At 49.6% G+C, this 27,299-nt stretch overlaps 1 protein-coding gene across 6 annotated transcripts in view; it reads left to right on the forward strand.

Annotated features, from left to right (window-relative positions):
* The window catches only part of pde2a (phosphodiesterase 2A), a 404,089-nt gene that overhangs the window by 100,459 nt on the left and 276,331 nt on the right, over nt 1–27,299 (forward strand). For 2 of the 6 annotated variants that reach the window (XM_072576762.1, XM_072576764.1), the window contains exon 3: nt 13,963–14,268. The exons of the other annotated variants lie outside the window; for them this stretch is intronic. In XM_072576762.1, the coding sequence (XP_072432863.1) occupies nt 13,963–14,268 (306 nt within the window). The remainder of the gene's footprint in view (nt 1–13,962; nt 14,269–27,299) is intronic. 6 annotated transcript variants of the gene reach the window in all.

A 27,299-nucleotide genomic window follows, 5' to 3' on the forward strand; every position in this document is an offset into this window, starting at 1 on the left:
CTCCGTCAAATGCAAATGGAGAGTTGAGTGACTTACCATGCCCTCAGCTCAGCACAGGAGGACAGGGCAAGGATTAATCCCTGAACCAACACCGAGGGGAATGGTACAATGTCGAAGACAAGCCATTAGCTCCAACTGATGGCTGCTGACCTCGTCCGGCCCACCTCAACATCCCAATGTCCATCCTCCTTAACCTATTCCCATGGGAGCAGGAATGGAGAGAAACATAGCCAACTGCAGAAGGTCCAAATGAACGTCCAAGAAGGAGAAACGCGATGAGGAATGGCGAGAAACCGCAGGAAGCTGCAACACCAAGGGCCCTGAGGGGGCAGGGAGGGGAACGTGGACACAAAACACAGACAGCTAGCCCACTGGGGCAGCAGGGAATCAGGAAGGGTCATGGAACGTTGGAGTCGATAAAGTGTGGGGCTGGAAAAAGCACAACAGGTCAAGCAGCATCAGAGGAGCAGGAGAGTCGACGATTCGGGCAGGACCCTTCATCAGGACTGGTTTCAAGGGGGTTGGAGTATAAGAGTAGGGAGGTCTTACTGCAACTGTACAAGGTGCTGGGGAGGTCACTGATGGAGCACTGTGAGCTGTTCCCATCCCTTATTTAAGGAAAGATATCATTTCATTGGAGGCAGTTCAGAGAAGGTTCACTAGGATGGTCCCTGGGACGGGGAGGGATTGTTTTCTGAACAAAGGTTAAACAGGTTGGGACTCTACTCCCTGGAGTTTAGAAGAATGAGAGGGGATCTCACTGAAACATCCAGGGCTCTTAAGGGGCTTGAGTGGGTCAATGCTGAGAGGATGTTTCCCCTCATGGGAGGGTCTAGGACCAGAGGGTATAGTCTCAGAATAAAGGGGCACCAATTTCAGACTGAGATGGGGAGGAATTTCTCCTGAGGTTTGAGAGTCTTTGGAACTCCTCGTCACAGAGAGCTGTGGGGACAGAGTCTTTGTGGATATTTAAGGCTGAGATAGATTCTCGATCATAGTGAGGTTTGAGAAGATTTGTAGCTCAGGTTGAGGTTCTGGATGTAGGTTTGCTCGCTGAGCTGGAAGGTTCATTTCCAGACGTTTCGTCACCATACTAGGTAACATCTTCAGTGGGCCTCCGGGAGAAGGCTTCCAGATCAGTCGGGGAATCAAGGGATACAGGGAAAGGGCCAAGAAAGTGAGAATGTCGGGATCAGCCATAATCCTATTGAATGGGGGAGCAGGCTCAAAGGGTTTCTACTACATTCCCGGTTTTCCGGCATCCACAGTATTTTGCTTTTATCGGAAATCAACCCATGAGACAACCATCTTCAGCTGCTTCATCAATGACTTTCCCTCCATCATAAGGTCAAGGGATGTTCACTTCTGATTGCACAATGTTCAGCACCATTCATAATTACTCAGATACTGAAGCAGCTGATAGATTTCTGGTTTAACAGCTATATGCAGGGCAATAGGAACAGTACAGGTAAAAAAAACTATTGAAGACATGGTTCAGCCATGAACATGTGAAATAGGCATTTGGTATGCTTTCCTTTATTGGTCAGAGTATTGAGTACAGGAGTTGGGAGGTCATGTAGTGGCTGTACAGGACATTGGTTCGGCCACTGTTGGAATATTGCATTCAATTCTGGTCTCCTTCCTATTGGGAGGATGTTGTGAAACTTGAAAGGGTTCAGAAAAGATTTACAAGGATGTTGCCAGGGTTGGAGGCTCTGAGCTACAGGGAGAGAGGCTGAACAGGCTGGGGCTGCTTTCCCTGGAGCGTCGGAGGCTGAGGGGTGACCTTGTAAAGGTTTATAAAATTATGAGGGGCGTGGGTAGGGTAAATAGGCAAAGTTTTTCCCTCGGGTGGGGGAGTCCAGAACTAGAGGGCATAGGTTTAGGGTGAGAGGGAAAGATATAAAAGAGACCTAAGGTACGTGTATGGAATGAGCTGCCAGAGGATGTGGTGGAGGCTGGTACAATTACAATATTTAAAAGGCATCTGGATGGGTATATGAATAGGAAGGGTTTGGAGGGATATGGGCCAGGTGCTGGCAAATGGGACTCGGTTAAGTTGGGATACCTGGTCAGCATGGATGAGTTGGACTGAAGGATCTGTTTCAGTGCTGTACATCTCTGTGACTCTATGATTCTATGTTGAATGGTGGGACAGACTCGATGGGCTGAATGGCTTACTCCTGCTCCTTTACACCACTCTGCTGTCTGGCCATTCCATTTGATTTGCACTACCCACCTCGTTCCCTTCACCTGCCAACACAGACTCCTGCCCTCCCCAGGGGTCACAATCGAAGGATAGGGGGGTAGGCCATTTGGGACTGAGATGGGGGAGAAATGTCTTCACCCAGACAGTGGGGAGCCTGGGGAATTCTCTGCCACAGGAAGGGGTTGAGGCAAAAACTTGTTTCCAAGAAGCAGTGAGATACAGTTCTTAGGGCGAAAGGGATCAGAAGGTCAGGAGAAAGTGGGGACAGGGGACTGAGTTGGGTGATCAGCCATGATCATACTGAATGATGGAGCAGGCTCGAAGGGCTGAATGGCCTGCTCCTGCTGCTAATTTCCATGTTATTTTCTTATTGTTCATACAGTCCACTCTCAGTCCTCATCGTTGCTGCTGTCTCTCTATTGTCTGTCTCCTTTGATGCCTGACTGAAATTGAAATTCCATTAGACCCCCAATTACTGCTTTTTGTTCAGGAAAGCAGCACTTACTCTTCTGACAGACTTCCCGGTATCTGTGCAGCCAGCAATCAGAAGTGATTTGCTGACAATTTTGAAAAGCACACAGTCTGTCCTTTCCACTCTCTGATCAACCTGCAAAGAGCAGCTATGTCGAAGTGATGGTCCTCAGGATGGAGCACACCCAGAGCTCAGCAGCGAGGAGCTGGGGGAGGGTGGGGGTGGGGAGGGTGGGGGGGTGGGGGAGGGTGGGGGTGGAGTTGGGGGGGGGGATGGTGGTGATGGAGCACCTTTCTCCTGAGGTGGGAAAGAAAGGTTCACCCTGAGCGATATCGGACAAGGCTGTATCCCATCTCCCAGAACAGACAGCTGGCCATTCAGCCCATCAAGGGCCTGCTCAGGGAGAATATGAACAAGGAGCAGGAGTAGGCCATTTGGCCCTTTGAGCATGCTCTTCCATCCCATATGATCGTGGCTGATCATCCAACCCACTCCCCTGTTCCCACTTTCTCCCCCATAGCCTTTGATCCCTTTAGCCCTAAGAGCTGTATTTACCTCCGTGTTGGGTGCAATGTTTTGGCCTCACCTGTTTTCTGTGGTAGAGAATTCCCCAGGCTCCCCACTCTCTGGGTGAAGACATTTCTCCTCGTAGAACAATACAGCACAGAACAGGCCCTTCGGCCCTCAATGTTGCGCCGACCTGTGAACTATAGTCTGAAATGACCAACCCGGTGACCCCAGGTTTTGGACTCTAGGGTCATTGGGAACATCCTTCCTGTCTAGTCCTGTTAGAAATTTATAGTTTTCCAGGAGATTCCCCACATTCTTCTCAACTCCGGTGAACAGAATCCTAAGTGATCCCAGGGATCAGTCTGGGAAACCCTTCACTGCCCTCCCTCCATCACCAGAACAGGTAAGGAGACCAAAACTACACACAATAAGGGCGGCACGGTGGCTCAGTGGTTAGCACTGCTGCCTCACAGCATCAGGGTCCCAGGTTCGATTCCAGCCTCGGGCAACTGTCTGTGTGGAGTTTACACATTCTCCCTGTGTCTGTGTGGGTTTCCTCCCACAGTCCAAAGATGTGCAGGTCAGGTTAATTGGCCATACTAAATTGTCCGTAGTGCTAGGTGCATTAGTCAAGGGTAAGTATTGGGTAGGGGGGGTGTGTCTGGGTGGGTTACTCTTCAGAGGGTTGGTTTGGGCTGAAGGGCCTGTTTCCACACTGTAGGGGATCTAATCTAATCTAATCTTTTTTAAAAAAACCTGTCTGTATATGAATAGGAAGGGTTTGGAGGGATATGGTCCAGGTGCTGGTAAATGGGACTAGTTCAGTTTAGGAAACTTAGTTGGCATGGGTGTGTTGGGCCGAAGGGTCTGTTTCTGTGCTGTATGAATCTACATCTGTTGGTCCTTTGATACAGCCCAACCACAGTTGCCAATGACAGCGGTTGTGAAGCAGAGAGTGAGCAGGGAGAAGGGCTAATGCCATCATAACTCCACTTTGTCATTGCCTGTATCTTCCTCACTGAACCACGACCTCTCATTATAGCAAAACACAAATTACTTTGCAGACATAATTATCAGAGTGGAATTTGACACTGAGCCACTCATTCTACCCAATCAGTAGAACATAGAACAGTACAGTGTAGCAACAGGCCCTTCAGCCCACCATGTCTGTGCTGACCATGATGCCATTCTGTACTAAACCCATCAGCCTGTACATGCTCCATATCCCTCTCTTCCCTCCCTGTCCATGTGTCTGTCTAAATGCCTCTAAAACGTTGCTATTGTATCTGCTTCTCCCACCTCCCCTGGCAGTGTGTTCCGGGCACCTACCACCCTCCGTGTAAAATCTCCTTTAGACTCTCCCCCTCTCACCGTAAACCAAGGTCCTCTAGTGTTTGACATTTCCACCCTGGGATAGGGACTCTTATCCATGTCTGCCCTATCCACTCTATCCATGTCTCCCATCGTCCCTCAGCCCCTGACGCTCTCTCTAGCATCTGTGGATCTTTCCGTCTCTTTGTTTAGCTTGACCTATCCTCGGGTTCGTCCCATTGACCCACTTCATAGAACGTACATCATGCCAAACTGTGACATCACTCTATCAACATCTTCCCAGAGCACCCCCTTTCATGTAACATTTCGTCCAAGACATTAGATAAATTGAATTCCACATATACTTAGTATTCCCGATGAGCTTATGCCCGAAACGTTGATTCTCCTGCTCTTTGGATGCTGCCTGACCTGCTGTGCTTTTCCAGCACTACCCTCTTGACTCTGGTCTCCAGAATCTGCAGACCTCACTTGCACCTACCTGATATTCCCTACTCGTGGGGAACTGGGAAAGCCCAGCATTAGGGTCTTCGAGGAGAAAGTGAGGACTGCAGATGCTGGAGATCAGAGCTGAAAATGTGTTGCTGGAAAAGCTCAGCAGTCTGGCAGCATCTGTGGAGTGAATGTTTCACAGCTGGGCTGGACTTTGGTGGGGCCCCAGCTGGAGAATTGTGTGTGGTTCTGGTCCCTGCATTATAGGAAGGATGGGATCGTACTGGAGGGGCTGCAGAGGGGATCGTACTGGAGGGGCTGCAGAGGGGATCGTACTGGAGGGGCTGCAGAGGGGATCGTACTGGAGGGGCTGCAGAGGGGATCGTACTGGAGGGGCTGCAGAGGGGATCGTACTGGAGGGGCTGCAGAGGGGATCGTACTGGAGGGGCTGCAGAGGGGATCGTACTGGAGGGGCTGCAGAGGGGATCGTACTGGAGGGGCTGGAGAGGGGATTCCCCAGGATGCTGTCTGGGATGGAGCATTTCAGCGATGGAGAGAGGCTGGATACGCTCGGGATGTTTTCTTTGGAGCAGGGAATACTGAGGGGGATCTGATCGAGGGGTATAAGATTACGAGGGGCATGGACAGGGGCGATAGAGAGCAGCTGTTCCCTCTCGTCGGAGGGGCAATTATGAAGTGATAAGCAGGGGATTTGAGGAAAAGATTCTTCTCACCCCAGAGAATGTTGGGGGGACTGGAATGCCTGGCTGGGCGGGGTGGGGGGTGGGGGGGGGGTGGACGGGGTGGGGAGGTGAGACAGGAAACCTTTCACGGATGGACATTTGACGTGTCACAGTGTTCATACTGTGAACCGAGTGCAGAAAAGTGTAGGTAGGGAGTATGAGTTTACCACAGATTTGATGGGCTGAACGGCCTCTTCTGTACTGTGCCGTTCTATGATTCAATGACGAGCGATCCCAGAATCCCAGGTTAATGCCCTAGGCAGACGGAGAACTTGACTTCATGCAGCTAACAGCTGACCAACCTATCTGGCTCGCTAATGTCCTTTAGGGAAGGAAATGGTCATCTTTATCCAGTCTGGCCTACACGTGACTCCAGACCCACACCAATGCAGCTCATTCCTTACTGTCCTCTGGGTAATTAGGGATGGCTAATAAACGCTGGCACCCCCACATCCTGTGAATGCAGCAAATACAAACCTCACCCAGGGAAGGTGTGAGGGTGAGCACTGTCCCATCAGACTCTTGCTCCTTGCCACCGGGGCTGGTTTGCGGCTGCGTCCATTTCATACAGACTTCACAGACGCTAATAGGACCAGGACACAGCCCTCCCCCCCACCCCGGGGGGTCGCATTTCCTGCCCCTGCAGTTACAATGCTCCAGTGCAGCTAACCTGGAGCATGGGGAGCTGTGCATCAGGCAAGATGCTGATGTCAGGAGGGCACACTCACGGGCACCATGCTGGGCACCACTCAGTCAGGAAGCCTTGGGGTGAGGGCATGTATGTCAGGCTGACACTCACAGGGCAGTGCTGAGGGAGTGCAGTCCTGTTAGGGGAATGACCCTTCAGACCAGCCATTAAATCCCAGCCCCCTTTGTCCTGTCAGGGAGTGTTGGGTGTAATCTCAGAGGAGAGCTGGAGAGTTACCCCTGGCTGGACCGGCCACTGGAAACGCCTTTTTCAACATCGCAAGGCATACATTCGCTGGCCATGATCATGTTGCTGTTTTGGGATCTTGCTGTGCACATACTGGATGCCTGGTTTCTGACTTGACCACAGCGACTTCAGAAGGGTCTCATTGACTGCAAACTTCTCCGAAATGACTGGTGGTCATGAAAGGCGCTACAGAAATGCAGGCCTTTCCTTGAGTTCTCACAGCTGAGGTCCACTTGGGGAAGCAGTCTGGCTGTGGGGTTTGCAGGGGAGGGGTTGGGGGGGGGTGGGGGGGTGAAGGACTCTACAGGAATGTCTGTCCCTTTTGTGTCCAGAGGGTTCCCCCTAATGAGTAAGATGATGACCAAAGGGAGTCAGTGGAGTAACCGCTGGTGAGAGAGGGGTTATTACCCTCGACAATTAGACACCAGGCTGATGTTGCCAAACAAATTAATATTGAGCCTGTTAATGAGTTTGGATTTACATAAAACCTGTTCCATTCCCTTCTCCCTCCCAGTACAGGCCGACAGCTCCTCACTCTGACTGTGTCTAATGGGCTTTGACATCTTAATTTGATGCCGCATTCCAATTTGCCCACGAGCCATAGACTTAGCCAATAGCTCAGACACAATCTGTCTCCCATTATTTAATCGCTGCACGTAAGCCATTAAGGGGGGAGAGAGAGAGAGAGAGCTGAATCCCTTTGAAACTGTGATAGCAACACAACAATCTTGGAGCCAGTCTGTTATTGGGAAGAGAAGCCACTCATTTCTCTGGCATGTTCCCTTTCAGGACGCAGTGTTGGTAGACTGTAACGCTTTCAGTATTCCAGAGGCTCAGGCTAATACTGTGGAGGTTTGGTGTCAAATCCCATCATGGCTTCTTGTGGGGTGTAAATCCATTTCACAAATGTGGGACTGAAAGCTAGCCTCAATGATGGTGACCATTGTCAATTGTTGTAAAAGCCCATCTGGGTGACTCCTGTCCTTTTGGGAAGGAAATCTACTGTCCTCACCCGATCTGGCCTGCATGTCCGAAGTCACATGTCATCTGCTGATGGTCCAACAGGTTCATTTGAAATCACAGGCTTTTTCAGCGCTGCTCCTTCAGCAGGTGAAGTGACTTCACCAGGAGCAACGCTCTGAAAGCTTGTGATTTCAAGTAAACCTGTCCCACTCTAACCTGGTGTCGTGGGCCCTCTGACCATGTCCACCCCAGTCCAACACTGGCACCTCCACAACATGCCCGAGATGTGACTCCAGCCCCACAGCAATGTGGCTGACTCTGAACTGCCCTCTGAAATGAAATAGAGAGCCGTTCAGTTCAAAGTTCATTAAAGATGGACAGCAAATCCCTCCAGTGACACCTGCACCGCAAAAGTAGAAATATTAAACTCCACACTACCACATCTGGAGTCTCTCAGGGAGCAGAGGTGTTGGAGAAGTGTCTGCACCATAGCTGGTCGTGTGAGTGGCCTGGTGCTCTGTGCTGCCAACTTGCAGAAGACCGGAAGAAATAGGAACAGGAGTAGGCCATTCGGCCCCTTAAGCCTGCTGTACCATGCAGGAGGATCATGGCCGATCCAATGTTCCCCACATCCATTTTGGGTTTCATTATTCATTTTGGGGGATGTGGGTGTCACTGGCTGGGCCCAGCATTTATTGCCCGTCCCTAGTTGCCCCTTGAGAAGGTGGGGGTGAGCTGCCTTCTCGAACCGCTGCAGTCCATGTGCTGTGGGTAGACCCATAATGCCCCTGGGGAGGGGATTACAGGATTTTGATCCAGCGACAGGAAAGGAACTGAGATATACTTCCAAGTCAGAATGGGGAGGGGCTTGAGGGGAACTTGCAGGGGGTGGTGTTCCCATGTATCTGCTGCCCCTGTCCTTCTAGGTGGAAGTGGTTGTGGGTTTGGAAGGTGCCCTTTCCCTGTATTCCTTGATTTCCCTAACAGATTGAGAAAAGAACTTTGACTAAGAAACAGAAATTGGTTGTGAACCATCACAGTCCGAGATGCTCTCAGCACTTGGAACAGTAGCCATGTTTGACAGCATCTTCCCTCACCCCCAACAGTCCTGAGGTATTGTCGAACAGTTTCTCTAATGCACTAGGCCAGTGGTCAGCATTTACTGTTGGTGTGTCATGTCCTTTGCAGACAGAGAGAAAGATACAATCACAGAGGGTTGGTTTGTTGGTGTAGCAAGTAATTAAGAAACAAATGGGACATTGTCCTTCATTTCCAAAGGGATTGAGTTTAAAAGCAGAGAGGTTGTGTTGCAGCTGTATAGGGTGCTGGTGAGATCACACTGGGAGTAATGTGTGCAGTTTTGATCTCCTTACTTGGGATAGGATGGACTGGCACTGGAGGGGGTGCAGAGGAGGTTCACTGGATTAATCCCAGAGTTGAGGGGGTTGGTTTATGAGGAGAATCTGAGTAGATTGGGATGATACTAACTGGAATTTAGCGAATGAGGGGGGACCTTCTAGAAACATATCAAGTGATGAAGGGAATAGATAAGACAGAAGCAGGGAGGCTGTTTTCATTGGCGGGTGAAACTAGAACGAGGGGGCACAGCCTCAAAGTGAGGGGGGGGGGGGGGGGGCAGATTTCGGACGAAGTTGAGGAGGAACCTCTTCACCCAGAGCGTTGTGAGTCTGTGGAATTCCCTGCCCAGTGAAGTGGTTGAGGCTTCCTCATTTAATGTTCTTAAGGCAAAGATAGATAGATGTTTGAACAGTGAAGGAATTAAGGGTTATGGTGAGAGGGTGGGTTACTGGAGCTGAGTCCATGAAAAGATCAACCGTGATCTTATTGCATGGTGGGGCAGGCTCGAGGGGCCGAATGGCCTACTCCTGCTCCTAGTTCTTATGAGGTTTTGATTAAAGATTAATTTTGTCATGGAGTCTGGGGAGTATCCCCTTCTTCCAAGTAATGTCCAAGGGAAGTCTCACAGACATCTGGGAGGGCAGAGCGTCCTGGCCAGACAGAGGACTCGGGCCTGGTCCGATGGTGTCTGTGACAAAGAGTTTCACCCAAAAACGTTGCCTTTCCTGCTCCTCGGATGTTGCCTGGCCTGCTGTGCTTTTCCAGCAATTGATTCTCATTCTGGCTTGCAGCATTCTCAGTCCTCACTGTCTCCTGTGTCTGTGACAGTGCAGCTTTCCCTCAGTGTGCTGCTGGGAGGGGTCAGCCTGTGATCTGAAGTAGGACTCGTACACTGGGACTCAGAGGGCAGAGAACGTGCTCCTACGTCTCTCTCTCACTCAGTCATACAACAAGACCAAGGCGAATCGGCTTCCGTGAATTGACATCCGCGTTAACACGTGCAGTCAAATCAAACCGTGGTGGTGGGGACTGAAATGGTCAGATTTATTGCATCTGGTTCTGGTCACCACATTACAGGAAGGATGTGGAGGCTTTGGGGAGGGTTTCCCAGGATGCTGCCTGGATTAGAGGGTATGAGCTATAAGGACAGGCTAGAAAAACGCAGGTTTGTTCTCTGGGCCGGTGGAGGCTGAGGGGAGACTTGATAAAAGTCTATACCATTATGAGATAGAGTTGACATTCAGAATCTTTTTCCCAGAGTTGAAATGTCTAAAGCTAGGGGGAAATGCATTTCAGCTGAGAGGGGAAAGTTCAAAGGAGATTTTCACACAGATATTAAGGCATATGGGCCAAAGACAGGGATGTGGAGTTAGGCCGCAGGTCAGCCATGATCCCATTGAATGGTGGAATAGGCTTGAGGGGCTGAATGGCCTCCTGCTGTTCCTACGTTCCCTCAATTCCTCATCCTTTTGATATCATTCATGGTCTGCTTTGAACTCTCTCCTAAGTTGCATGATCTGGGTCATCACTGCTTTTAAAATTTCTCTCACATCAGCCCCAAGGTACCTTCCCATCTAAACTCCGTGTCGCCTAATCCTTGTCTAGTCAGCCACTGAGATTGTACGGTTCTATCCCATCTCCTGGAATACACTGCCAGGGGATGGTGGCGAAGGCAGATACGATGGGGGGCGGGGTGCGGTTTAAGGGATTTTTTGATATGCACGTGAGGATGGAAGGAATGCAGGGATACGGACCAAAGGAAGGTAGATGGGATTAGTTTAATTTGGCATCATGTTGGGTACAGCATGGTGGGTGGAAGGGCCCATTACTCTGCTGTACTTTCCCAGGGGAAAGGAAGGAGGTGTCTGGTTCTTCATCTCTTGTCCCCTGGGGTGAGGTGGTGAGAAAGTAGTAACTCTTCAGTGAGGTTCAGCCTCGGCCACCCTCTGGGAAGGATTCTTGAGTGATTGCGGAGGAGATTGATCAGAATGGTTGCTGGGGATGAGCAACTGAAGTGACAAAGTTAGGTTGGGGAGGGTGGGACTGGGTGGCCTGCAGGAAGCAGGAGATGGTGGGGAGATGGGATAGAACCGTACAATCTCAGTGGCTGACTAGACAAGGAATCGGCGACACGGAGTTTAGATGGGAAGGTGCCTTGGGGCTGATGTGAGAGAAATTTTAAAAGCAGTGATGACCCAGATCATGCAACTTAGGAGAGAGTTCAGAGCAGACGATGAATGATATCAAAAAGATGAGGAATTGAGGGAATGTAGGAACAGCAGGAGGCCATTCAGCCCCTCAAGCCTATTCCGCCATTCAACGGGATCATGGCTGATCTGTGGCCTAACTCCACATCCCTGCCTTTGGCCCATATCCCTTAATAACTTTGCTTAACAAAAAAGGTATCTATCTCAGATTTAAAATTTGCAATACAACTGTGGAAATAAACCTGCTGGAATCAGGGTGATCGAGCTGGCGGGGGGGGGAGGTGTGGGTGAATAGGACTGACTGAATTACTCCACACAGGGCTGGTATGGAAACAGTGGGCAGAATGGCCTCTTCTGTCTTGTAATGCCCAGGTCACACTGCAGAGTGTTCTTGAGGCTGTGGTGGGAATGGCAGGTTTAAATGGGAGGAAGTGAAAGAGAGGCAGTGGGAGGGGGATTAAATGGGGGTGTAGGGTCAGTGATGGGGGGAGAGTGTACACAGGGCAGTGGGGAGGGTGATTAAATGGGGGTGTAGGGTCAGTGATGGGGGGAGAGTGTACACCGGGCAGTGGGAGGGGGATTAAATGGAGGCCTAGGGTCAGTGATGGGGGGAGAGTGTACACCGGGCAGTGGGAGGGGGATTAAATGGAGGCCTAGGGTCAGTGATGGGGGGAGAGTGTACACAGGGCAGTGGGGAGGGTGATTAAATGGGGGTGTAGGGTCAGTGATGGGGGGAGAGTGTACACCGGGCAGTGGGAGGGGGATTAAATGGACCAAGTTTACTATTTACTGAGCTTCCTTTGAGCAATGTCAGGGCTATTTTTGCAAAGATTTTCCAATCTCCACCACATTATTATCCTGTTCATCATTGACCTTCTGAGGACATCACCCCCCCAGGTGTTAGAATGTCTCACAGGGACTGAGTGAGAATCTCAGCAAGTCCCTGTCACACAGAGGAGAGAGAGAGAGAGGGAGAGGGTGATATCGCAGCCTGATTCATGGTCGAGTTAAACACAGCAGTGACGTGATTAATAGCAAGGTTGTTGTCATGGAAACCCATCAAAAAGCATTGAATGCCACAAATAAACATCTTATTTCCATGTTCTTCAAGCCATAATAACAAATTGAAGCTGAAATAATTCTTGCACATCCCTCACATTACAGAATACTGCAGGGAAATGTTCAAACAGCTGGACCGGTTCCACGGGAGCAGGCCAATCAGAAACCAAATGTTGGCCCAGTAGGAGGGAGGCAGAGGGAGACAGTACAGGAAGTGGTGATTGTGCTGGGAAGGAAGGTGAGGGAAGGAGTCCGTTCCCTCAGCGCTGACCCTGTGACAGTGCGGCGCTCCCTCAGCGCTGACCCTCCGACAGTGCGGTGCTCCCTCAGCACTGACCCTCCGACAGTGCGGCACTCCCTCAGCACTGACCCTCTGACAGTGCGGCGCTCCCTCAGCTCTGACCCTCCGACAGTGCGGTGCCCCCTCAGCACTGACCCTCCGACAGTGCGGTGCCCCCTCAGCACTGTCCCTCCGACAGTGCGGTGCTCCCTCAGCACTGTCCCTCCGACAGTGCGGCGCTCCCTCAGCACTGTCCCTCCGACAGTGCGGCACTCCCTCAGCACTGACCCTCCGACAGTGCGGCACTCCCTCAGCACTGACCCTCCGACAGTGCGGCACTCCCTCAGCACTGACCCTCTGACAGTGCGGCGCTCCCTCAGCGCTGACCCTCCGACAGTGCGGTGCCCCCTCAGCACTGACCCTCCGACAGTGCGGTGCCCCCTCAGCACTGTCCCTCCGACAGTGCGGTGCTCCCTCAGCACTGTCCCTCCGACAGTGCGGCGCTCCCTCAGCACTGTCCCTCCGACAGTGCGGCACTCCCTCAGCACTGACCCTCCGACAGTGCGGCACTCCCTCAGCACTGACCCTCCGACAGTGCGGCCCTCCCTCAGCACTGACCCTCCGACAGTGCGGCACTCCCTCAGCACTGACCCTCCGACAGTGCGGCACTCCCTCAGCACTGACCCTCCGACAGTGCGGCACTCCCTCAGCACTGACCCTCCGACAGTGCGGCACTCCCTCAGCACTGACCCTCCGACAGTGCGGCACTCCCTCAGCACTGACCCTCCGACAGTGCGGCACTCCCTCAGCACTGACCCTCCGACAGTGCGGCCCTCCCTCAGCACTGACCCTCCGACAGTGCGGCACTCCCTCAGCACTGACCCTCCGACAGTGCGGCACTCCCTCAGCACTGACCCTCCGACAGTGCGGCACTCCCTCAGCACTGACCCTCCGACAGTGCGGCGCTCCCTCAGTGCTGGCCCTCCAACTGTGCGGCACTCCCTCAGCGCTGACGTTGACCTGGTGAATAAATGTGTGGGGAGATGGACAGAGGACGGGAGTCTGTCAAGAACTAGTTCCGGACTGGACTATGACGTGAATCCTCCAGAGAGTGTCTGTCTGACTGTCCTGATGAAATTATCATTCAGCCATGAAGCCATAGTCATAGACCCATAGAGATATACAGCATGGAAACAGACTCTTCGGTCCAATTCATCCATGCCGACCAGATATCCCAACCTAGTCTAGTCCGATTTGCCAGCACTTGGCCCATATTCCTCTGAGCCCTTTTACTCCTCAGACCTGGGGATACCTTCAATCCCTCACTGGGGCAAAGAAAGCAAAGGAGTTTGTCCTTTGAGCATTGGGAATGTTGGGTTTAATAGTACATGTCTGGGGCTCATGTTGACTTTATTTCCATGTCGGGAGTTTTTCTGATTTCTGATACGGTTTCTCAATATTCTAGAACAGTCCAACTTCAAACATGGGGCTAGATGATGAGGAAAATCATCCCAGTGAGGAAAATGAAGCCAGGAAGCTCAATGGCAGGAGGATTTGCCTGACTTCCTGCCAGGCCCGAAAGAAGAAATGTTCGATGGAGTACAGGTGTTACAGGAACAGTGCATGCTGCTGCAAATGTAGCTGTGGTGCTACAGCAGCAGGAGTCAGTGAGATGGATAAATTGAGGAGACCATTAGACAGGGGTCGTGCCAGCAAACGGAGGAATGAAGTGCGCAAAAGCTCTGCTTTGACTCCTTTCTCGGTGCATGAGGTGAGGTCTGAAGGGCGTAGTCGCTTCCTGGGGGTAAGGGGTGGGCATGGGGGTGGAGGTGGTGGGCATGTTGGAGTGGGATGCGTTGTCCTGAACTGGGAATTACTTCCCCTTTACTCTCATTCTCTCGCAAAAGGGGAGGTGCTGGTGCAATGGTGGTGTCACTGGGTATGCTCTCTGGGCTAATGTCCTGAGGAACAGGGGTTTGAATCCCATCACTCCAGATGGTGAAATCTGAATTTGTGAAAACACTGGTTTAACATGACCGTAAGACATAAGAACAGAATTGGGCCATTTGGCCCATCGAATCTGCTCTGTTATTCTATCATGGCTGATACATTTCTCAACCCCATTCTCCTGCCTTCTTCCTGTGACCCTTGACCCCCTTACTAAGCAGGAACTTATCTATCTCTGTCTTAAACACACTCAGTGACTTGGCCTCCACAGCCCCTGCGGTAATGAGTCCCACCGATTCCTCACCCTCTGGCTGAAGAAATTCCTCATCTCAGTTTGAAGGGGTCGTCCCTTCACCTTGAGACATCTTTCCCATGTACACTCTATCCAGGCCTCTCAGTATTCTGGAAGTTTTTTTTAGACTTCGGCTCTCGATGTTGCGCCGACCTGTCATACCAATCTGAAGCCCATCTAACCAACACTATTCCATGTACGTCCATATGCTTGTCCAATGACGACTTAAATGTACTTAAACTTGGCGAATCTACTACTGTTGCAGGCAAAGCATTCCATACCCTTACTACTCTCTGAGTAAAGACACTACCTCTGACATCTGTCCTATATCTATCTTCCCTCACTTTAAAGTTGTGTCCCCTCGTGTTTGCCTGCCCAATACTTGGAAAAAGGCTCTCCCTGTCCACCCTATCTCACCCTCTGATTATCTTAGATGTCTCTATTAAGTCACCTCTCAACCTTCTTCTGTCTAACGAGAACAGCCTCAAGGCCCTCAGTCTTTCCTCGTAAGACATTCCCTGCATACCAAGCAACATCCCAGTAAATCTCCTCTGCACCCTTTCCAAAGCTTCCACATCCTTCTTATAATACGGTGACCAGAACTGTACACAATACTCCCAAGTGCGGCTGCACTAGAGTTTTGTACAGCTGCAGCATAACCTCATGGTTCCAGAACTCAATCCCTCTATTAATAAAAGCTAAAACACTGTATGCCTTCTTAACAACCCTGTCAATCTGGGTGGCAACTTTCAAGGATCTGTGTCCATGGACACAGAGATCTCTCTGCTCATCTGCACTCCCAAGAACCTTACCATTAGCCCAGTACTTTGCATTCCAGTTACTCCGTCCAAACTGAATCACCTCACACTTGTCCGCATTAAACTCCATTTGCCACCTCTCAGCCCAGTTCTGCAGCTTATCTATGTCTCTCTGTAACTTACAACATCCTTTGTAACTATCCACAACTCCACCGAACTTAGTGTCCTCTGCAAATTTACTAACCCACCCTTCTAAGCCCTCATCCAGGACATTTATAAAAATGACGAACGGCAGTGGACCCAACACTGACCCTTGCGGTACGCCGCTAGTAACTGGACACCAAGATGAACATGTTCCATCAACTACAATCCTCTGTTTTCTTTCAGCAAACCAATTACTGATCCAAACTGCTATGTCTCCCACAATCCCATTCCTCTGCATTTTGTACAATAGCCTACTGTGGGGAACCTTATTGAAAGCCTTGCTGAAATCCATATACACCACATCAACCAGTTTACTCTCATCTACTGGTTTGGTCACCTTCTCAAAGAACTCAATAAGGTTTGTGAGGCACGGCCTACCCTTCACAAAACCATGCTGACTATCCCTAATCAAATTATTCTTTTCTAGATGATTATAAATCCTATCTCTTATAACCTTTTCCAAAACTTTACCAACAACTGAAGTAAGGCTCACCGGTCTATAATTACCAGGGTTGTCTCTACTCCCCTTCTTGAACAGGGTAACCACATTTGCTATCCTCCAGTCTTCTGGCACTATTCCTGTAGACAATGACGATTTAAAGATCAATGCCAAAGGCTCGGCAATCTCCTCCCTTGCTTCCCAGAGGACCCTAGGATAAATCCCATCCGGCCCACGGGACTTATCTATTTTCACACTCTGCAGGATTTCTAATACCTCTTCCTTGTGAACCTCAATCACACCTAGATTAGATTAGATTACTTACAGTGTGGAAACAGGCCCTTCGGCCCAACAAGTCCACACAGACCCGCCGAAGCGCAACCCACTCATTCCCCTACATTTACTCCTTCACCTAACACTACAGCAATTTTACATGCCAATTCACCCTAACCTGCACATTTTTGGACTGTGGGAGGTAACCCACGCAGCCATGGGGAGAATGTGCAAACTCCACACAGACAGTCACCCGAGGCGGGAATTGAACCCCGGCGTTGTGAGGCAGCAGTGCTAACCACTGTGCCACCGTGCTGATAGTCTGGTAGCCTGTATTTCTAGTTTCTGTGAGATCCCCCCCTTATCCTTCTAAACTCCATCGAGTACAGACCCAGGGTCCCCAATCGTTCCTCATATGACAATCCCTTCATTCCTGGGATCATTCTTGTAAACCTCCCCTGGACCCCCCTCCAAGACCAGCACATCCTTCCTTAGATACGGGGCCCAAAACTGTTCACAAGATTCTGAATGTGGTCTGACCAGAGCCTTATACAGCCTCAGCAGTACAGCTCTGCTCTTGTATTCCAGCCATCTTGAAATGAATGCTCACATTGCATCTGCCCTCCTAACTGCCACCTAAACCTGCATGTTCACCTTCAGAGAATCCTGAACTGGGACTCCCAAGTCCCTTTGTGCTTCGGATTTCTGAAGCCTTTCAGTGTTTAGAAAATAGTCTGCGCCTCTATTCTTCCTACCAAAGGGCATAACCTCTCCCTTTCCCACATTGTATTCCATCTGCCACTTCCTTTCCCACTCTCCCAGCCTGTCCAAGACCTTCTGTAGCCTCCCCACTTCCTCACCACTATCTGTCCCTCCATCTATCCTTGTGTCATCTGTAAACTGAGCAAAAGTGCCCTCAGTTCCTCCGTCCAGACTGTTAATGTATAATGTGAATAGTTATGGTCCCAATACAGACCCCTGCAGAACTCCACCAGTCACTGGCTGCCATTCTGAAACAGACCCCTTTATCCTCACTGTCTGCCTCCTGCCAGTCAGCTAATCCTGTATCCAGGCCAGTATCTTGCCCCGAACACATTGGGGTCTTCCTTATTTTGCAGCCTCCTGTGCGGCACCTTGTCAAAGACCTTCTGGAAATCCAAATAGATCACATCCACTGGGTCTCCTTTCTCTAACTTGCTCATTTCCTCCTCGAAGAATTCAAACAGATTTGTCAGACATGACCCTCCCCTTGATGAAGCCGTGCTGACTCAGCCCTATGTTACCCTGCACTTCCACGTACTCTGCAATCTCATACGTAATAATGGATGCTAAAACCTTCCCAATGACTGAGGTCAGACTGACCAGCCGATAGTCTCCTGTCTTCTACCTCCCTCCCTTCTTACACAGGGGTGTTACATTAACCACCCTCCAGTTCTCTGGGACTCTCCCCACCTTCAGTGATTCCTGACAGATCACCACCAACGCCTCCACAATCCCCTCAGCTATCTCCTTCAGAACCCTGGGCTGCAGCCCCTCTGGTTTGCTGCTGTCAATTGTCCAGGAAAGCCCATCTGGTTCACCAATCTCGTTTAGGGACGGAAATCTTGCCGTCATTACCCGGTCTGACCTACATGTGACTCCAGATGATGGTTGAATCTTAACTGCCCTCTGGGAAATCTGGGACGGGCAATAAATGTTGGTCTCGACATTGAACATCATGGGTTCATCCTAATTATTATATTAAACAAGGTCTCACTGATATTTTCTAACCAACCTGTTCGGAGGTGGCTTAACAGAACTTTGGCACAGCTGGAATTGAACCCAAGATTACTTGCTCAAAGGTAGGAACACCTTCACTGCACCAGAAGCCCCTCTAGTAAGATTCGGTGTAATTAAGGAGTGTGATCAGACAGTAATCACTCCCACAAACGGTGCAATCAATGAGCTGTTATCCTTTAATTTATCAGGATATTGGGTGAGGGTCTAAGCATGAGAGGGGTCTCTCTCTCTCTCTCTGTCTGTCTCTCTTCCCCCCCCCCCCCCCCCCCCCCCCCCACTCTTTCTCTGTCGCTGACGAGTGATTGACATTCGTCGGCTGGGAATCACTCTGCCCAGAGTATGGTTATGTCACCGGGCGTGTGGTCTAAGCTTCTGGACAATTGATTCAGAGGCATGAGTTCAAATCCCACTTCCCCCTGACTACTTCCAATGTAACAGAGAGACGGAGAAAACAGGAGGAGGCCATTTGGCCCCATGAGCTTGCTCCTACATTCAATCTGATCATGGCTGATCATCCAACTCAGATTCCTATTCTTGCTTTCTCCAGTTTCCCTGTGATCCCTGTGTCTAACTCCTTCTTGTAAAAGCTGACACAGAGTCAGCATGGAATTATGAAAGGGAAATCACACAGTATTTGAAAAGTCTGCTGGGGATGATGAGGGGGAGCAGATGGATGTGGTTTATCTGGACCTTCAGGAGGTTTTTGGCAATGTCCCACATAAGAGATTAATGTCTAACATTAAAGGTGCACGGGATTATAAAGTAGTGCATTGAGATGGGTAGAGAACTGGGTGACAGAGAGGAAACAATGAGGAGAATAAATAGACCATTTTCTGCAATGTAGGCATTAACTAGAGAGGTGCCACAGCGATTAGTGATAGGACCTCAGCTACCTCAATGTATGTTAAAGATTTAGATGAAGGAACAAAATATAGTGTCTCCATAATATTTGCAGATGACACACAGCTGGGTGGGAGGCTGAGCTGTGAGGGGGATGCTGAGATGTTTCAGCGTGATTTGGATGGGTTATGGGAGTGGGTAAACATATGGCAGATGCAGTATAATGTGGATAACTGTGATATTATCCTCTTTGGAAGCAAGCTCACGAAAATGGATAATTATCGGAATGGCTGTCAGTTGAGCGAGGGGAATGTGCAATGAGACCTGGGTGTCCTTGTACACCAGCCAATGACAGTAAGCATTACAGGGACAGTGGGCTGTGAGGAAGGTAAATGTTGACCTTCACAGTGAGAGGGTCTGAGTACTGGAGCAGGGGGGTCTTGCTGCAATGGTACAGGGCCTTGGTGAGACCACAGCTGGGGTATTGTGGGTAGTTTTGGTCTCCTTACCTGAGGAAGGATGTTCTGGTGATGGAAGGAGGGCAGCGAAAGATTTCCCACTGATCCCTGGGATGGCGGGGCTGATGTATGAGGAGAGACCGGATTGGTTAGGATTCTGTTCGCCAGAGTTTAGAAGAAACGGGGCATCTCCTGGAAACCTGTAATATTCTGACAGGATTAGACAGGGTAAAGGCAGGATGGATGTTTACACTGTTGGGGGAGTCTCGAACCAGGGGTTACATTCTCATGATGCAGGGCAAGCCACTGAGGACTGAGATGAGGAGAAATAGATTCGCGCAGAGAGTGGGGAGCCTTCCTGGTTTGTTACCAAGGTGGATAACCTAACATTTATCCTCATTATACTTCATCGGCCGTGCATTTACCCACTCACACAGCCTGTCCACGTCACGCTCAGCATCCCCCTCACAGCTCACCCTCCCACCCAGCTGTGTGTCATCTGCGAATATTATGGAAATATTACATTTAATTCCCTCATCAAACTCATTAATATATATTGTGAATAGCTGAAGTCCTGTGATACCTCTGTGATAGCCCAGTGGTCACTGCCATTCCTACCCTTTGATTCCTGTCTGCCAATCAGTTTTCAATCCATCTTATTGCACTAACCCCAGTCCTATGTGCTTTAATTTTACATTCTAATCACCAGTGTGTAACCTTACCAAATTCCTTCTGAAAGTCCAGGTAAACCCCATCCACTGGTTTTCCCCTTATCAACTCTACGAGTTCCATCTTCGAAAACTTCAATTTGACTTGTCAAACAAAATTTCCATTTCTTAAATTTGTGTTGGTTCTGTCGAGTGAGTTAACATACAATTGGAAATAGAAAGCTAGCACTGGTGACTGTGTCTATGGAAGTATTAAGACCTGAAAATGATAAGAAATTGGAACAGGAGGAGGCTGTTCAGTCCATCAAGCCTGCTCCACCCTTCAGTAGGGTCATTGTCAAGAAGTGTGGCACTGGAAAAGCACAGAAATCAGGCAGCATCAGGAATTTCTGATGAAGGGCTTATGCCCAAATGTTGATTCTCCTGTTCCTCAGATACTCCCTGACTGGCTGTGCTTTTCCAGCACCACACCCTTTGTCTCTGATCTCCAGCATCTGCAATCCTCACCTTCTCCATTCAACAGGATCATGGCCAATCCCAACATTCCTCACGTCCACTTTCCTGCCCTTTCCCCCTTGAATCAGTGAATGCTAAAGAATCTCTCTCAGCCTTAAATATCCACACGGACTCTGCCCCCACAGCTCTCTGTGACAAGGAGTTCCAACGACTCACAACCCTCTGAGAGAAGCAATTCCTCCCCATCTCAGTCTGAAATTGGTGCCCCTTAATTCTGAGACTGTGCCCTCTGGTCCTAGACTCTCCCCTGAGGGGAAACACCCTCTCAGCATTGACCCTGCCACGCCTCTTAAGAACCTTGTATGTTTCAGTGAGATCACCTCTCTAAATTCCAACGAGTATTGGTCCAAGCTCTCCCCATCAGGCAGCCTATCCAAACCCAGGATCAGCTGAGTGAACCTTCTCTGGTCTGCCTCCAATTCCAGGATTTCTATCCCTAGATAAGGGGCCCATAACAGTTCACAGTATTCCTGCAGTGGTCTAAACGTCAGTATTCCCTCCCTGACTCTGACATGGGGAAAGTGGTTTTCTCCCACTTTCTCACTGAGCTCTAACAGCAAAGCCAGTCGCGAGTTCGTCTCCCTAATTCCGCAAGAGAGGGTGCGCTGCCCTTGACATCATCTCAGTCCATTTTGTGCAGATAGTCCAGCAAACTCCTGTGTGTCCTTTGTGATGGCTTCATCCAACCTGGGTACACAAGGAGGCCATTCAGCCCCTCGAGCTTGCTCCACCATTCAGTAAGATCATATAATTGTTATATTTCGTATGTATGTTCTTCAAATGCAATTTGCTCATCTGTGATTTGCCCACATAAAATCATATTGATACATCGCTCTGTCGAACCATCGCCTTCCCCACTTGGAGGATCATGTCTCATCACTGTTCTTGTTTTATTAATTTGTGGGGTGTGGGGGTTACTGGCTGGGCGAGCATTTATTACCCATTCCTAGTTGCTAGGGATGAGAAGGTGGGGGGTGAGCTGCCTTCTTGAACCACTGCAGTCCATGTGCTGTAGGTAGACCCACAATGCCCCTGGGGAGGGGATTCCAGGATTGTGACCCAGTGACAGTGAAGGAACAGTGATATATTTCCAAGTCAGGATGGGGAGGGGCTTGGAGGGGAACTTGCAAGGGGTGGTGTTCCCATGTATCTGCTGCCCCTTGTCCTCCTCGATGGAAGTGGTCAAGGGTTTGGAAGGTGCTGCCGGACGGTCTTTGTTGAGTTTCTGCAGTGCACCTTGTAGATGGTACACACTGCTGCTACTGAGTGTCAGTGGGAGAGGGAGGGGATGTTTGTGGATGTGGGGCCAATCAAGCAGGGGCTGCTTTGTCCTGGATGGTGTTGAGCTTCTTGAGGGTTGTTGGAGCTGCCCCCATCCAGGGCAAGTGGGGAGTATTCCATCACACTCCTGACTTGTGCCTTGTAGATGGTGGACAGGCTTTGGGGAGTTAGGAGGGGAGTTACTTGCTGCAGGATTCCCAGCACCTGACCTGCCCTTGTAGCCGCTGTGTTTATGTGGTGAGTCCAGTTGAGTTTCTGGCCAATGGTAAACCCTGGGATGTTGACAGTGGGGCATTCAGTGATGGTAACACCACTGAATGAAGGAGCGGTTGTTGAATTGTCTTTTAATGGTGATGATCATAGCCTGGCATTTGTATGGCACAAATATTATTTGTCACTGGATGTAGGTTTGCTCGCTGAGCTGAAAGGTTCATTTCCAGACGTTTCGTCACCCTACTAGGTAACATCTTCAGTGGGCCTCCAGGCAAAGCACTGTTCATGATTCCTGCTTTATATTTATATGTTTGGGTTGGTGATATCATTTCCGTTGGTGATATCATTTCCGGTGGCGATGTCATTTCCTGTGGTGATGTTATTTCCTATTACTTTTCTCAAGGGGTGGTAGATGGGGTCTAACTTGATGTGTTTGTTGATTCCTGTTGGAATGCCGCACTTCTTGGAATTCTCGTGTGTGTCTGTGTTTGGCTTGTCCTAGGATGGGTTGTGTTGTCCAGTCGAAGTGGTGTCCTTCTTCATCTGTATGTAAGAATACCAGTGAGAGAGGGTCATATCGTTTTGTGGCTAGTTGGTGTTCATGTGTCCTGGTGGCTAGTTTCTGCTTGTTTGTCCAATGTAGTGTTTGTTACAGTCTTTGCACGGTATTTTGTAAATGACATTAGTTTTGCTCGTTGTTTGTAAAGGGTCTTTCAAGTTCATTAGCTGCTGTTTCAGTGCGATGGTGGGTTTGTTGGCTACCATTGATGCCAAGAGGTCTGAGTAGTCTGGCAGTCATTTCAGAGATGTCTTTGATGTAGGGTAGAGTGGCTAGAGTTTCTGGACGTGTTTTGTCTGCTTGTTGGGGTTTGTTGCTGAGAAATCGACGGACTGTGTTCATTGGGTACCCATTCTTTTTGAATACACTCTATAGGTGACTTTTCTCTGCTCTGCTTGGTCCCTCTGTGCTGCAGTGTGTGGTGGCTCGTTGGAATAATGTAGCCCAGACCTCCAATTTGCTAATTGCTTTAAGCAGGTGTATAGTGGATATTCCAGGAGTGATGCAGAACAAAACAGAATTTATTTATACACAACTAGAAGAAAACCAAACTTAGAATAACATAACTATTTGAAAACCCAGTCGACTCTATCTCAATTAATGATGCTGTTCCAAATACTTGCAACATCCCCATAAACACATCCTTGGCAAAAAAAAAGGTAAAATCAAACTCAGGTTCTTACAGGAGAGAAGAGAGAGAGAGAAAGAGACACAGAGAGAGACAGAGAGAGAGAGAGAGAGACAGAGCAAGAAAGAGAGAGAGACACAGAGAGACACAGAGAGAGAGAGAGGATCAGCATGGAGCTGTCTCTGTGACCAGCGGCCTCAAACAGACTTCAAAAAGCCAACACAAGGAAAAACCCTGAACTGGGAGAACTGGCCATTCCCCGTTCTTTGTATAAGTGTGCTAAAACGCTTTTCCAAGGAGATGTTTCTGGACATATCAGAACCTCTGCTATTATGACCCCCTCTTGCAAAAACATCAAGAACAGAATAACCTTATTAAAGGAGCAGGATTGTCACAGGCAGTAACTGGCCGGGTTGGATTTGTCCTGCTTTTTGTGTACAGGACATACCTGGGCAATTTCCCACATTGTCAGTGAGATGCCAGTGTTGTAACTCTACTGGAACAGCTTGGTTAGGGGAGCAGCAAGTTCTGGAGCACACGTCTTCAGTCCTATTGCTGAAATGTTGTCAGGGCCCATAGTCTTTACAGTATTCAGTGTCTCCAGCCATTTATTGATAGCCCGTGGAGTGAATCGAATTGGCTGGAGACTGGTCTCTGTGATGCTGGGGACCACTGGGGGAGGCTGAGATGGATCATCCACTCGGCATTTCTGGCTGAAGATTGCTGTGAAAGTTTCAGCCTTATCTGCTGCCCTGATGGGCTGGGATCCTCCGTCATTGAGGATGGGGAGAGTGGAGCCTCCTCCTCCAGTGAGTTGTTGAATCATCCACCACCATTGGTTTAACTCTGTCTATCCCTGGCTGCTTTATGTTGTTTGGCAAGTTGTCCTGTTTGGTGGCTTCACCAGGTTGATACCTCATTTTCAGGTGTACCTGGTGCTGCCCCTGCCATGCCCTCCTGCACCCTCCACTGAACCAGGGTTGGTCCCCTGGCCTGACGGTAATGGTTGAGTGGGGGATATGCCGGGCCATGGGGTTACAGATTGTGCTGGCGCACCGTGCTGAAACATGGTAACCAGCAGGAGGTTTCCTGAAGGCATAGGGTCTGCTGTCAATGTTGAGGACTCCCAGGGCAACTCCCTCCCAATGGTATCCCACTGTGTTGCCCGCTCTGCTGGGTCTGTCGTGCCGCTGGGATGGGACATATCCCGGGGATGGTGATGGTGGAGTCAGGGACATTGTCTGTAAGGTCTGATTCCATGAGTATGACTGTGCCGGGCTGTTGCTTGACTAGTCTGAGAGACAGCTCTCTCAGTGTTGGCCCTACCTCCCAGATATTAGTGAGGGGGGGATCGTGCAGGTTGGCAGGACTGTTTCTGGCGTTGTCTTTTCTGATGCCTCGGTCAATTCCAGGTTGTCTGCTCTGTTTCATTTCTTTCTTGAGACTTGAAGGTGCCTGACGCTGCTGAGAGGCTTCCTTGGCCTATTCAGAGCTGAAAATGTGTTGCTGGAAAAGCGCAGCAGGTCAGGCAGCATCCAAGGAGCAGGAGAATCGACGTTTCGGGCATGAGCCCTTCTTCAGGAATGTCGGAGGCCTTTTCAGAGGGCGATTCCCGAGTCTGAAGTCCGATATTGACCAGATTTCCTCCTTTTAAAGGATGTTATTGAACCACATGGGTTTTCCCTGACAATTTACTTCGATATTTTTACTTGAATTCAAACCTTGTCTGCAGTGGTGGGATTTGAACCTGAGACCCCAGGATACGGGCTGAGTTTGCCTAGCAATAATACCACTAGGCCGTTGCCTCTCTCAATGTTTTTGGTGTGGGTCAGTAAGTGTTTGAGGGCAGGCCTGCTTTGAATGCTCCGACTGAGGGCCCTACACTGAGAAGGTTTACCGCCAATGTATCGGTGTGACATTGACTTTGTGTGGACAGGTCAGAGCCTGACTGATAGAACGCTCGAGGCAGTGTGTATCCACAAATAAACACCATGAATTCATGTCAGAAGAGCCTGGGAGGATTGGGTGTGGATCGATTCCATCAGCCCGCTGGAAGACAGCCGAGGCGATAAATCACGTTGGAGAGATGACTGTTGCTCGGCAACAAGGCAGCCCAAGCATAACTGATCTGAGGCCAAATGCTCCATCAAGAATAACGCGGGGTACTTAATTGGAACTACTCCCTTAGACCTCAACTCCTCTTCCAAGCCAGTTCCTCATAACCCTCAGCTCACCGATACGTTACAGAACTCCACCTCCCACCCATTTTAAAGGGTTCGTTTCCCCCAGTGGGGCAGTAGAGAATGAGAGGTGATAGTTTTAGGATAAGGGGTGGCAGGTTCTAAACAGAGGTGAGGACGAAAGGTTTCTCTGCAAGGGTCAGGGGTCTGTGCAGTTCATGCCCTCGGCGTGCGGTGCATGCTGGGACATTTAAGGAGAAGTAGATGCATTTTTAATTGGTAACAGTTATGGAGGGCAGGCAGGAAATTGGAGCTGAGATGAGATCAGCCATGATCCTGTTAAACGGTGGAGCAGGTAGGAGGGGCTGAATGGCCTCCGCGTTGTAATTTTCTTATGTAAAAACTTCCCGTAATTGAGCCTTCACTACTTTCTGGGGTAGAGTATTCCAGACCCTCCACTGCCTCCGAGAGAACAAATTCCTTCATGTCTCAGTTTTTCATGGACATTGCCCTCTTCTGTAACTATGTTCCTCTTGTTTGAAATTAGTGGAAACATCTTCTCAACGTTTGGACAGGGGGGAGGCCAGAACGTGGAGGCAGTGGGGCCTTGTGAGATGAAGCCTAATGGGTGCAGACTCATGTTGGAAAAGGACTATAAAGACTGGAGCTTGAGTACTTTATGGGCACTTTGTATTCTCATTCTGGACTTTAAAACTCAGCATTCCGACAACAATTTTTTTTAAAAACGATTTCAACTCTGTGAAACGCTTAAAGTATCTGTACCTAGGTAGATGGTGCCGAAAGACAATCCAAACTGGTGAGTTTTGAGAAGATTTGTAGCTCAGCTTGAGGTTTTGGATGTAGGTTTGCTCACTGAGCTGGAAGTTCATTTTCAGATGTTTCGTCACCATACTAGGTAACATCATCAGTGAGCATCTGGTGAAGCTTCACGGGAGACTCTCCCTCGTATGGTGACGAAACATCTGAAAACAAACCTTGCAACTCAGCGAGCAAACTTAGATCCACAGCATTACAAAATTTTCACTGCACTCATCCCAGGGTACATGATTTTTGAAGCTGTTCTATTCTCTTTGATAAAGACTATTCCATCTCTTTCAAGAACCATCAGAATCTGCAATGGTTCAATAAGACACCCCTTGGTTCATTTAAACTCTGAGGAATAAAGGCCAAATCAAGATGTCTGTTCTTGATAAGTCAACTCCGTCATCTCAGGAATCAGCTGAGTCAATCACTTATGACTTTTCTCCAATGTTAATATTCCCTTTTTTAAAATATTAGGAGCAAACCTGTCCACTGTGTCTCAAGCATGTCCTCTCTGACACCGTGTACACAGTACCCCAGACACAGTCTCCCCAACACCCTGTACACTGTACCCCAGACACAGTCTCCCCAACACCCTGTACACAGTACCCCACACACAGTCTCCCCAACACCCTGTACACAGTACCCCACACACAGTCTCCCCAACACCCTGTACACTGTACCCCAGACACAGTCTCCCCAACACCCTGTACACTGTACCCCACACACAGTCTCCCCAACGCCCTGTACACAGTACCCCAGACAGATCCTCCCCAACACCCTGTACACAGTACCCCAGACACAGCCTCCCCAACACCCTGTACACAGTACCCCACACACAGTCTCCCCAACGCCCTGTACACAGTACCCCAGACAGATCCTCCCCAACGCCCTGTACACAGTACCCCAGACACAGTCTCCCCAACACACTGTACACAGTACCCC

The sequence above is a fragment of the Chiloscyllium punctatum genome, chromosome 9 (genome assembly GCF_047496795.1).
Source record: "Chiloscyllium punctatum isolate Juve2018m chromosome 9, sChiPun1.3, whole genome shotgun sequence".
In the NCBI taxonomy this organism is placed as follows: domain Eukaryota; kingdom Metazoa; phylum Chordata; class Chondrichthyes; order Orectolobiformes; family Hemiscylliidae; genus Chiloscyllium; species Chiloscyllium punctatum.